Source organism: Protopterus annectens, chromosome 10.part0 (genome assembly GCF_019279795.1).
Source record: "Protopterus annectens isolate FY-2018-M chromosome 10.part0, PAN1.0, whole genome shotgun sequence".
Lineage (NCBI taxonomy): Eukaryota > Metazoa > Chordata > Ceratodontiformes > Protopteridae > Protopterus > Protopterus annectens.
In genome coordinates this window covers 754,559,104-754,572,292 of record NC_056744.1, presented here as the reverse complement: position 1 = coordinate 754,572,292, position 13,189 = coordinate 754,559,104, and the positions used below count along the sequence as shown (strand labels likewise).

At 44.1% G+C, this 13,189-nt stretch overlaps 1 protein-coding gene across 1 annotated transcript in view; it reads right to left on the bottom strand.

The window, feature by feature from the left end:
* LEPROT overlaps window positions 1-13,189 on the bottom strand; it is a 268,235-nt gene that overhangs the window by 56,095 nt on the left and 198,951 nt on the right. The window contains exon 3 of the mRNA XM_044085568.1: window positions 10,088-10,274. Within this exon, the coding sequence (XP_043941503.1) occupies window positions 10,088-10,274 (187 nt within the window). The remainder of the gene's footprint in view (window positions 1-10,087; window positions 10,275-13,189) is intronic.

Below are 13,189 nucleotides of genomic sequence, written 5' to 3'. Positions count from 1 at the left end.
GACAGTAATCTGGCCACTGACCAACATGTGGCAAAGGTAGTAAGAAAATCATTCTATGTTGCCCAACTTATATGTAATGGCATGGCATCCAGGCCAAGGAAATCACAGTGCCACTTTATTCAGCCCTTATCAGACCCATCATTGAATATAATGTCCCCTTCAGCATGTACCTGACCAGACATATGCAACAGCTGGAATGCCCACAAAGGTTCCTTACCAGGAAAATCCAGGGTACAAACCTTTTCCTATATGGATCACCATAAAGCCCTATCTCTATACTTGGGTTTCCTATAGTTTACTGAGAGGCAGTCTGTACCTGGTATAAAAGGCACCATTGGATCCAACTCTGATGGGCCTTTTGCACATTCAGAAAATGAAAAGCATCAGAACATCAGAACCACTTAATCCAAGGATTTAAATTTTGCTTGTGACATAAATAAGAAATCTTGGTGAGACAGTTATGTATCTCAGAGTATCCCATGCTCTGAAACAGGCTCCCCAGCCATGTGAAGCAGAGTCTATCCCCAAACCTATTTAAGCATAACCTTGACCAGTGGATGGAAAATCGTAAATCTTCCCTAGGTAAGGCACCCATATCTCTGCCAGACAGTAATGGCTAAATCTAACATAGCCCCCACCAACCTAACCTCTAAAAACTTCCTAAGTAACACACCACCACTTAATAAATGCCCATGATACATAGGCACACAACTGGGTTGGTCTGCATGGCTACGCTGATAAAGATCCAGGTGGGTCGTTAGCCTACTATAAAACTGTGAACATATAAACAAATGAGCTATAGGCCTTTATTTTGAAGTTATTCTGCAGGTTATGTGCCATGATCCTCTTCTGAGAAAGCAAGCACCAGCCTTTTTCTAGTTTAGTTGCACATTAGATATGCTTGCTTTAAAAATTTCTGCATCTGTACAATCATTAATGTCCCTTCTGCTTTAGATTCCACACAGAACAGCCACATGGCAGAGTTATGTTTTGTACTTTTTAGGCAATGGCAAACACATTCTAGTAACTGTTTTAGCTAAAGGTTAGTGTTAGAAATATGTATCGAAAATGGTCAGTGTTTGTCCAAATGTCATTCATCTGTCTGAAACATCTCACTTTTTATTACCGTGTGCAATACTGTATATTGTTTGAAATTTAATTTGTATCCCATATCTATTCATTCAGTTCCAGAGGCTTAATAGGTGTGATGAGTAACAGTTAGTATAGACTTTTCAATGACAGGAACCCTGTTTAGCTTGCTTACCTAACTTTTTACATTTCATCTGGCTTATTCCTAAGAGTGGTACAGTACCCTGTAAATCTGCTGGGACACACTGGCCTGGTTGATGAAAATAAAACTACCATAAAGCAGAAAAAAGTAACATCGCTGAAAAAATATAGCCAAAATCTTCTGGAAATTAGTGTGTGCAAATTAGAAGTTATGTACTCACCATAACGTTCCATCTGAGTAGGTAGTTCATTTGTCTGCAACCTGTGGGTTACGGATCCGATATCGGATCCGAGCCGGCAACTTGTTTCAAGCTAATGGATCCGAGCTCCTAGCCCCTCCCTTCACCCATAATCCCCTGCTAACCCTCCATGACCTCAGATCGAGTTTGCCTCTCCATATATATCCAAGAAAGGATACCTAAAAACTAATAGATCCAAGAAGGTCAGGGGGAAGGAGGGGGGGATGGTTGCAGACAAATGAACTACCTACTCAGATGGAACGTTATGGTGAGTACATAACTTCTAAATCTGAAGTAGGAATGTTCATTTGTCAGCAACCTGTGGGACAGAGTCCCCAGCTACCTGCACCCTGGGTGGCCATCATGGAAGGATATTACGAAGCACCGCAGAGCCAAAGGATGCTCTCCCTCTACAAAGCAGGTCTAGCTTGTAGTGGTTGATAAAGGTATGAGATGAAGCCCAAGTGGCTGCAGAACAAATATCATCCAAAGGAACTCTAGACTTGAAAGCACTTGAAGTAGAAATGGAGCAGTGGAATGAGCACGAACTCCTTCTGGTGCGGGTCTACCCGAGGCTTGATAAGCTAGCAGGATACATTGGGAAATCCAGCGAGATAAAGATACTTTAGAGATAGCTTTCCCCAAGTTAAATTTGGCAAAGGAAACGAACAGCTGGTCGGATTGTCTATGGCCAGCCGTCCTATGGGTATAAAAACGAAGCTGCCTATGAACATCCAATGAGTGCAGCTTGTATTCACCCTTATTTTGATATTTAGGGAAGAAAACCGGTAAATTTATGGATTGGTTTATGTTGGTTTCTGATGCTATCTTGGGAAGACAGGAGGGATTGATCCTGAGGTACACTATCAGGGTGAAAAATCAGGTATGGAGGCTTTACAGAAAGAGCCTGAAGTTCCGACACTCTTTTCGCTGAAGTAATGGCTACAAGGAATGCTGTTTTCCATGACAAGAATTTGAGATCCACTGAAGCAGCGGGTTCAAAGGGTGGAGCAGTCAAGGCTTGAAGAACTAAAGTAAGATCCCATGGGGGTACGGCTTCTTTACAGGAGGTCTAAGTAAAAGGTACCCTTGAGAAAGGTTTTACACAATTTGGCTGACATCAAGGGCCCTGTATCATGTCCCACATGATAATGAGAAATGGCTGCCAATTGCACTTTGACAGTTGAACAACTAGCACCTTCTTGAAAGAGTTCAGTTAGGAAATCTAAAATGGATGGAAGAGGAGCCGTAAAGGGATCTAGATCAAGGCCCGCCCAGATGGAAAAATGTTTCCATTTTCTGTGATATACCTTCCTGGTGGAGGGCTTATGTGCTGCCACGAGGATGGCTTTGACTGGTGAAGAGATACCGGGAGTCCTAACTAGGAGTGGAACTGGAGCAACCAAGCTGTCAGTTTCAGATTGTCCAGGTTTGAGTTGGCAAGTCCAATGGATGGGAGATGAGATCCGGAATGGGATCTAGAATCCAAGGGTGATTCACAAGGTGAGACCACAGGTAAGGGAACCAAATTTGTTGAGGCCAGAATGGGGCAATGAGAATCATCTTGCTCCCCAACCGTGAGGCTTTCTGTAAGAGTTGTATCATCATTGGAAGAGGAGGATAGGCATAGAGTAGACCGGGTGGCCAAGCATGCACCAGAGCGTCTCTTGGAGATTCCCCCGGTGGGGGGATTAGAGCGAAGAAATTGTCGCATTTGGCGTTTGATGGAAATGCAAAAAGATCGCAGCAGGGTTGCCTCCATGTTGCGAATATCTGCTTCACTACTAGAGGATTGAGAGACCACTCGTAGGGGGTAAGAAGGGTGCGGCTGAGCTTGTCTGCTAGGATGTTGGTCCTCCCCGGAATGTGCGTTGCAATCAGAAAGCGGTTGGTGGAGATCGCCCATTCCCACATTCTCATAGCTTCGCGGCAAAGAGGATAAGATCTGGTTCCCCCCTGTTTGTTGATATACCAGACCACTGACATGTTGTCCGAGTGAATTGCAATCGTTCCTGCGGGGTGGAAGCTCTGAAGTGCTTGCAACGCCAACAGCACCGCTCTCATCTCCAGAACGTTGATATGCAGGGAGGTCTCTGTATCGTTCCACATGCCTTGGACTGTCCTGCCTGAGTAATGCCCCCCCCACCCGAGGCGGGAAGCGTCCGTGGTCACCGTGGCGATAGGGGGAGAGGTGCAGAAGGAAGTGCAGTATGGAAGTTTGATGCTTGGAGCCACCATAGTAGCGCCCTTCTGCAAGCCTTGCTGATAGCAATGGGATAGTGGAGAGGAAGGGATAGGAAGGACCATTGCACTAAGAGAGTCCATTGTAGGACTCGCATGTTCAAACGGGCGCATGTTCAAACGGGCGCATGGAAGGAGTGTAATCGCTGCTGCCATGGAGCCTAGTGCCCTCAGGATCAATTCCGCTGGTGAAGCCTCTGAATGAAGGATAGCCCGCACATGAAGTTGAAGATTTCTGATTCTCTCGGCAGTTAGGAAGGCTCGCAAATCTCTGGTGTTTATTCTGGCACCTATAAATTCTATGATCTGTGTTGGAGCCAGTAGGGATTTGCCGACATTGATAGTAATGCCTAGTTGTGGGGCTAGATGGAGAAAAGTCTCTGGCTGAGCAAAGTAGATGCCTTGTTGGTGCGGTCAGGAGCCAATCGTCCAGGTACGGGAAGACCTGAATTCCCTGGAGTCTCAGGTGGGCCGCAATCACTGCTAACACTTTGGTGAACACCCGGGGGGCTATGGTGAGGCCAAAGGGAAGGACCCTGAACTGGTAGTGACTGGCTCCCAGCCGGAAGCAAAGGAACCTCCTGGATCGTTTGTCCATTAAGATGTGGTAATACGCATCCTTGAGGTCTATAGAGCACATCCAATCGTTCTCCCTCAGAAGGGGGAGGATAGATTGAAGAGTGACCATTCGGAATTTTTCCTTGGTTACTGACAGGTTCAAGCGGGAAAGGTCTAGGATGGGTCTCAGATCCCCCATCTTTTTTGGCACCAAAAAGAACCTGGAGTAGAACCCTAATCCGAGCTGGTCTTGGGGGACGGGCTGGATGGCTCTTTCTTAGCAGCTGCTGTATTTCTGCGGCTGCGGCCTCCCTGTGATCAGGTGGTACATCGGGGAGGTTCTTGGATTGGGGGACATGGAGAATTGGTATTTTGTACCCTCTGGATATGATGCGAAGCACCCAGCGGTCTGTTGTGATGGACTCCCATGCTGCTAGATGCTTCGAAAAACGCCCCCCGACTGCCTCCAGAGTGGAGCAGCCGGGCAACCCCTCAGGGCTGCTGCGTGGGCCATTCAGAGAAAGGTTCTCTGGACCCAAAATTTCTCGGAGCCCCTCTGCCCCTAGGGCGACGTCCTCCCTGTCCACCTCTGCTACGGTAGGACTGGTTGTCCGGAGCTGGTTGGGAATGTGATTTTCGGAACCACATCTTCTTCTGACCCTTTTGGTTCCTTGAAAAGGACTGCTGGGGAGCAGAGAAGCGGACTCCGATGGCAGACAACGTCTTCCCGTCCTTCTCGCTCTGGACAAGCGTTTCGCAAACTGTTTTGCCAAAAAGGGCAGAACCATCAAAGGGGCGTTGGAAGGGCGCTTTAAAGGGCTCCGTAAAGTCGCAATGACGGAGCCAGGCCTGACGTCTCATGACTAGGCCTGCTCCGCTGGCCCTAGCGGCTCCCTCTGTGGCGTGGGACAATAGCCGCATAGAGGTGTTTGAAATAGATCTCAGAGTGGCCATTCGGGTGGAGTACAATTGTTTGTCCTCCTCCGACATGGACTCAGGGGGGGATGCAGCGTATTCTTTGATAAGATCTCGCTGCATCCTGATGACATGTGCCATATAGTTCAGAGACCTTACTGAGAAGGTCGCTGAACTAAAGACTCGCTTCCCTAAGCGATCCATCAAACGGGACTCTTTGCTCAGTGGATGGACTGAGGGACTCTCCTGAGCCAATTCCCTCTTTGTGGCTGCCGCTGTCAACATGGCATCTACAGGGGGGCCCTTACTCTAATGTGACCGGTCCGAGGGGGGGCTAAGAATCCTATCCGGTCGCTTGGGTATTGGCTCCACGGTGTCCGGATCCTTCCATGCCCTGGTGGTAATAAGGTCCACCAGGGGATCGGCTGGAGGGGACACCCAGGAGGTAGACGGGCTTGCCTCGAATGCCTCCAGAAACACGGACTCGTCAGAGGAAGACTTGGGGGCAGACCACCCACCTCTGATTCTCAGCATCTCCATGATGTCTCCAAAGGAGACATCCTCAGGGGTGATCTTGGGGAGCCTTCCCCTTCCTCCAAGTCCGTGTCCTCGGTTAAGGACTCAGGGGAGTCCACGTGCCTCCTTTTGCACTTATGCTTGCGGGGAGCTTCCTCGGGGGGACTGTCCGAGGAGGCCTCGCCAGCAACATCTTGTTCCAATGGAACTATCTGTGACATCGAAGCAGGCTGTCCCTTTGGCAGGTGATGGAAGCCTGGCCCAGCAGAGAGGGAGTGCAGGGAGAAGTCGATGCAAGGACTGGGGGTCTGGATGCTCTCAACAGAGCCCTCTCCACAACATCGAATGCCGAGGGAGAGCCACTCTCCAATGGATCCGAAAGTCGGCTCCCACCGGATCCGATGAAGGGATCGGAGCCGCGCCGAGACAGTCGGATCCGAGGGACCAGTGTGCTCCGACCTGGATGGAGCCGAAGGCACACTGAATCCCCGGATCCGAGCTCAGACCACGGCTCCGAGAGGTCGGATCCGACAGACTCGAGGTAGGGTCGGATCCGGGCACCAAGTACTGTCAGCGCCGACCCACCCCGGCTCCAAGGCTGCTCGGCTCCGGCCCAACCCAGGTAGCGGGTCGGAGAAGGAGCAATTGGGTGGAAAAAGGTGTGAGCTGCCCCCTGAGGGGAGGCAAGAGCACTCCCATCTGCAGCTGGGCCTGGATGAACCTTCATCATCCGTCCAAGTCTGCATCAGATAAACTGAATGTGGATCTCGAAGAGGCCACCGAGGCAGGCCTAGAATGCCGCCTCGATGACCTCGACAGATGGTCTCCTCCTCCTCGGCCCCAGGGAGAAGAAGGGGATCGGAGCCGAGGAGGAGGAGACCTAGAAGCAATGGAGGAGAAGCCGCTTAGCTGGCGGGGCGAACGGAGGTCTCGGCCCGCCGCTTGGTGCTTCTCCTCCGCTCCCTCCTGGCCTCCTGTCCTCCGACACTTTAGCGGGAGTTTGAGTCCCAGTCGGAGGCAGGGGGCAGGAGTGGCAACCACAGGCTGTGATGGAGCCACAGGAGTAGCAGAGGTAGCGGAGGCCGAGCTGAATCGGGGTAGAAGTCCCCGCCAGGACCAGCGACCTCCGTTCTTTCAGTGCCCTGGGGTTGACGCTGCACAGATAGTACAGCCCGAGGTGAGGTGTTCAACCCAAGGCACTGAGCTGAGTGTGGCCATCAGCCGGGAAGCTATGGCCACACTGGGTACATTTAGAAAATATGGCTTTGGGGCCTCAGCCATTCCCTTTTTTTTTTTTTTTAACTAAAAGGAATAAAAACTACACACACACACACACAGGCCCCAAAAAACACTCAACACACACATACACACTAGCGACCAGCGAAGGGAGGGTATTAATTAAACAAAATATAGGGAACCTAACTCATACACACTTTAAAAGTATTAAAGTAAAATAAAAATCTAAATTCTGACGAAAAAAGTAGAAAAAAAGGTAACTTTTTTTCACTTATCTGCGGAGCTCTGAAGAGGATCCAGCCATCACAAAGCTGACAAACTAGATCTGAGGTCATGGAGGGTTAGCAGGGGATTATGGGTGAAGGGAGGGGCTAGGAGCTCGGATCCATTAGCTTGAAACAAGTTGCCGGCTCGGATCCGATATCGGATCCGTAACCCACAGGTTGCTGACAAATGAACATTCCTACTTCAGATCAATTATTATAGACACGATAGTACTGGAAGGCACTGCCAGTGAGTGAATTCCAGGCAAACCAGGAAATAACTCTGCCATGTGGCTGTTCTGTGTGGAATCTAATTTATGTGTGGTTATTGTGGACCACCAGTACATATGCTCTTAAAGTAGCTTACTTATATTTATATGTATTCTTGTTTTTATTCATGTATTTACTTTATTGTTTGATACAGTGACATTGATCACAGGACCATAGTCAATGTCCCTTACAAACTAGTACACTTTTTGCTCTGTTTTTTATTTGTATTTGTTTATTAACAAGGTTTATGGACTAGTCCACAGACACTTTTCAATAATCCAGGCACAATGCAACAACAGTATTAGAACTATAACAAACTAATTTTACAAAAAATAGAAAATAACATATTAGTTGGAAAAGCAGATAGTATATAGAGTGATTATGGTACAGCAGTGATTTCTACAGTGCAAATCCCATTAATTAGATGATTATACAAAACTGGAAAATGACACAGTTAAATAAGACCTTTTATGTTTCTAAATATTGCCAAACAATCCTCTTGTGCTGTACTGACAAGGCCAAAAACAGCTGAAATATGCAAGTCTACAGCTAAGGGGGTTTGGCTTTAATGGCCTGAATGTACTGATAAAGACTTAAAAAAATAAATAGTAAAAAAAAATCAAATGAATTTAGAAGCCATGTAGCAGAAATACTGGTATGCCCTTAAGGGTTATTTGCATATATCCCATGGGCCTTCACTACAGAAGATTTAAGGTTTTGCACATTGAAAACTCTAGCTTGGCTGGGTCCATCTTGTAGATTTTACTGAATGGTTTGCCCGTGTGACCTTTTTACCCTACGGTTTATATGTTTAAGTAGGCAGCAATATCAAAATAGAACCATGTAGGAAGTGCTGTTAAGAAAACTCATTTTGAGGCAAGTCCAAAGAGGAGAGGCCAATCACAAAATCCAGAAGCAAGTGAAGGATAGTAAAATTAATCCCATATAGTTTAAGGTCAACAAACCTTCTTTTTTTTTTTACAGAAGTGGCCAGTATCTTTTACAAACCATGTGCTTCTTACCCTGCCAATTAAACTGCTTTGTCAATTTCTGTAATTTCCTCTTCAATTTGAAATTATAACAGATGGGGACATGCTTTCCCTCATAACAAAATATGAGAAGGAGTTCTATAGTAAGAACTCAGATGGATTCTAGTGAAGAAAGTCCTAGCCTGTTCATGCATGAAACCAAAGAAAGAATTATTAAACAGGGGTTCTAAGTTAGCCTTAATCATCTCTGAGATATTCAACTGCAGCCTAATTCACAAATATTTGGGGGTGGGGAATGGCCAGGAGTACCACACTGAGAGGTGCTGGTATTGCAGCCCCTAGTCATCTTATTAACATTAGATACCTCCGTTTTACCATTTTTCATCTTAACAGTTGAGACACAGGCAAATGCAGAAAGGAAATGCACAGTACGTAAGGTTTCATTGAAGTGAGGAAGTGAATAATATAGAACATCACAGAGGAAGGCTATAAATGGTTTGTTGTGATCATTGTACTACTCCAATAAACAAACTAAATAAACAGAAAGGGGAGCACTGGCAATAGTGTGGTTCTGAAAGGAATTTACATTGCTTATTAAATACAAACTAATGGAGGCAATTTTTAGTATCCCAAATCAAATAATGCTGGTCACTGATGACGCAGACTATTTGTTTAAAGTGAAGTATAGAAATGGTTCCAAACCTGGGGCAAAGGACATTTTCTACCTATATATTTAGAAAATGTAAATGATTACACATACACTGCTAAACTGCTTCATGAAAACTTCAGTTTTAAAGTTGTATAATTTAAGAAAACTGCAAAATTTTGACTAAATGTTTTTAAATACAATGTGAATTTGAAGGTGTTCTGAAAATGTAAACTGCTAAATTCCCATTTTTAAAGATTTTAAAAGTATTATTTATCTGATGGTGCTAAACAATTTTAAAAGTATTAGAAAAGTGATAATTTTGTAATGCTTCCATTGTACCTTACTGCAATCATGAATGCTGCTAATGTAAAAAGTGTGATGTGACACTTAAAAGTCAGCCAGCTTGTTAAAAGTTGATGTGGTCATGATTCATATGGAAGCTCATTGTCCAACAATAACAAGTTGGCACTCATACTTATGGTACTGGCCATGTTTTGTTTTTCTTTGCACCTATAGTGGAAGTTGAGCAGGTGGGTATTAATTCCCCAACTGCTGTGCTGTTACAAAGGTAATGAAATTATTACACGCAGAAGTATGATGAATCTACTTAAATATGAACAAAAACGTATTCGACTGAGAAGGCAAAGTACAATGATGCTTTACTTTATCGAAATAATGAACTTCTTTGACATCTGGGGTACTACGTAGCTAAAGTGCAGGAGACTGCAGTCCAAGCCAGTCAGGTGCACATACATATTTAATATCTCATTGCAAGGGCTAGTAGCATGCACAAAGGAGTTAGAAGGCAAATAATCTAAATCATGTAAATTAGCAATGTTTTAAACTCACCAATTTTACTTAGGAAATTAGTACCTCCATTGACACTTACAGATAAACACTAAAAAGATTAAAACATTTCAATGATGATCAGAAACAATAAAGCAGAACTGTATATGAAACATACATAAAAAAAGAACTCACCAGCCCTGTCCTTGCTAGAATTATGGGAAGCCCAAATGCAGAAATAACAATTCCTGTTGTGAAGAAATATCCCAGCTCCATGCAAACACTGCTTGCTGTATCCAGATCACCATTTATTCTTTTTGCAATAAAATAAGGAATGGGTGATATGAAATAAAAAATCAGCACAAACAATGGCCAGTACACACTGTGGAGGAAAAACAGGTCACAGTCATTTGTGGTACAGAAGAATAATAAAGACTGGTAAACAGTGAAAACATATTTGCTTAGCCTTTCTCACAATTGAACTGTATTACTAATTACACAAGATTTTTTGTATTTAATATCAAAGTCACTGTTTTTTTGAAGTATAAAGTATATATGGAAATATTGTTTCATAATTACAAACAAGTAGCTAGCAATATTTCCAGTATAGTGTGATATAAACCAGCATTTTTAGTTAATTGCCTTATCTCCCACATTGGTGTTTCACGCCATACACCTCAATAATATGTAGGTCTCTCAATTATGAAAATATGAACAATGGCAAACAAAGATTAATTTCTCCATTGCAAAACATCCTAGACTACCAATTTTAGTGTCATAATTTTAGTGCAACATTGTTAATAACTCCTTGCCATTTATAATACTACCTACTATTATCTGGCAAGTTAAAGAAGCCAGACAAAAAAAGTTCTGGACTCCATAAGGAGGTATGGGTGTGAACTAGAAGTATACAAACGGAGTTATAGGCTTGAGTGAGTTTAGATGAAACCTGAACTGAAGGTGAACATCCAGTGTGCAAAGAGCTCTCTCACTGCTGGCTTCTTCTCTGAAAGAGAAATGGGGATATGAACTAAATGGGTCAGTGACAACTCAGAAACTATTTTTAATTGAAAATATGTGCTAGATAGGCCTTGTAAAAGGACAGATATGGTTCCTTACACTTGACAGCAGACAGCTCTGAGATCCTGCAAGCAGATGTAATGGCTACTAGGAACAGGGCCTTCCAAATGGAAAATCTTTAATGACATCACATGTGGCTCAGATGAAGGATAAATATCTTCTGAAACATGAAATTAAGATCTGAAGGAGGGGAGAGGTTCTTCAAAGTTGGATGACACAAAACTGTCTTAAGGAACTGTTTGGACAGGAATTGCTGAGCCAAAGTGTTGCCTTATACAAGGGCCTGACGGACAGAAAAGTACAGTTGTGTAAAATCTTACCATAACAGTAGATGTTCACTGTTGCAGTATTCATTACTTTAAGGATCCCCTGCCAAGGGCAGCCTGATGTCTGGCCAGTATACCAAAGCCTTTAGGTTCTTTTAAGGTATGCCGTATGTCACAAGTATGCTTCTTGCATAGCGTAGGGCATAAAGGTGACATCCAAGTATACAATCCTCAGAACTGGGAGACCCAGTAGGAACATCAGTCCAAGGAAAAGAAAAAAGTAATCAGTACATCCAGAAGAGAACTGGACCAGGGGGTGGAGGGATGGAGTGAATACTGCAACAGTGAAGAGAAGGACAGCCACCATTATGGTAAGATTTACAGAACTGTACTATCTCATCCCATTTCTCTGTTGCAGTATTCATTACATTAGGGAGACTGCCAAAGCTCAGGAAAAAACTTGGGAGGAGGAAGGATCAGCAAAGCCTTCTAGGAAGCCATGAAGGATGGCCCTAGCAAAATCATTTCTAGCTCTGAAGATACCGTCCAACTTGCAATGCATGGTAAATTTATTTATTTATTTATTATTTTACATTTGTTGACCGGGTTTGTCTGGCTGAGCTAGTGGCTCACTTTCAGCAGAGACCCAGGAAGAAAAGCTCTGCAGTGAGAGAAAATTATACATCCGATACAAAAACTTAAAAATACATTTCAGTTACATACACATAAAAAAGAATTATACATTCAGGAGTACACAAAAAGTTTCAAAAACATCTATACAATATTTGCAATGGTAGAGAAGTGATGTAGAGAAACCACAAAGCACTTTTGTGAGGCAAAACATTTTGAAAAGGAAATGCACATCTAGGATGGACTCAATAAACCAGCATAGAATAAATTTAAGATATAAGATCAGAGGTATATAGAAGGGGTTTGTGGTAATAAACATGGTATGAACTGGCAAGAGATAAAAGAGGAGAGACAGTAGCAGGTGACAATGACAGTCTAAAAAATCAGCAGAATAACATGTTTATAGTAAATTACCATTGAGTAATATGGAGAGAAACAGGAGAAAAAATACTGAGGAGGAAAGATAATAGAAGGGAGGTTGGGATTGGAAAAGAATAGATAAAGGAAGCTGTTAAGAGGACAGTACAGGTGGACGATCAGACAAGGAAGAAGGGGTGTGAAAGGAAGTAGTGGGAGGGTGTAGGTAAGATGGGCAGAGGAGAGAGGGTATTGGTAAGATGGGCAGAGGAGAGAGAGGGGTGTTGGATACTAAGGAGAAAGACGGTCATGGGGGATGAGTGCAGTATGTATGCAAGAAGGCCAGGTAGCTGCCTCAAGAACAGAGTTAGTATCCGAACCCTTGAAAAAAGCACCAGGCGAATCCACAGCCCTACCAGAATGAGCCTTAATAGAATAAGGAAGGCTCTTACCATGAAAGGAACAACAAAAAGAAATAGCTTTTGAGATGCAAGAAGAAACACTTTATTTGGATGCAGCTAATCCTATGGACCTAGGATGAAAGAAAACAAAAAGCTGATCACATTTACTAATAGTCTTAGTCTTACCCAAATAAAATCTGAATTGTTTATGCACATCCAATGTGTGCAGCACCATCTCACTGGCAGATTCCTGAGATGAAAGGGGAGTGCGAACATAAACACTAACAACACACACACCATTCCACCACCTTGGAGCATAAAAAGAAGGCAGTACACAACACCACACTCCAGTCCTTAACAAACACCAAAGGAGGACAAGCCATATAAGCTTGAATCTCGAACTCATCTCACGGAAGCAAGGGTGGTGAGCAAAGGCAATGTCCAAGTGCAATACGTTGTATGAAGCTTGAGGTTGCATGCTAAAAAGGAGTTTGAGTCAATTTTTCAATTAAGATCCCAGAGAATCAGGGGGGAGGAGAGGGAGGCTGAAGATAAAAACAGAC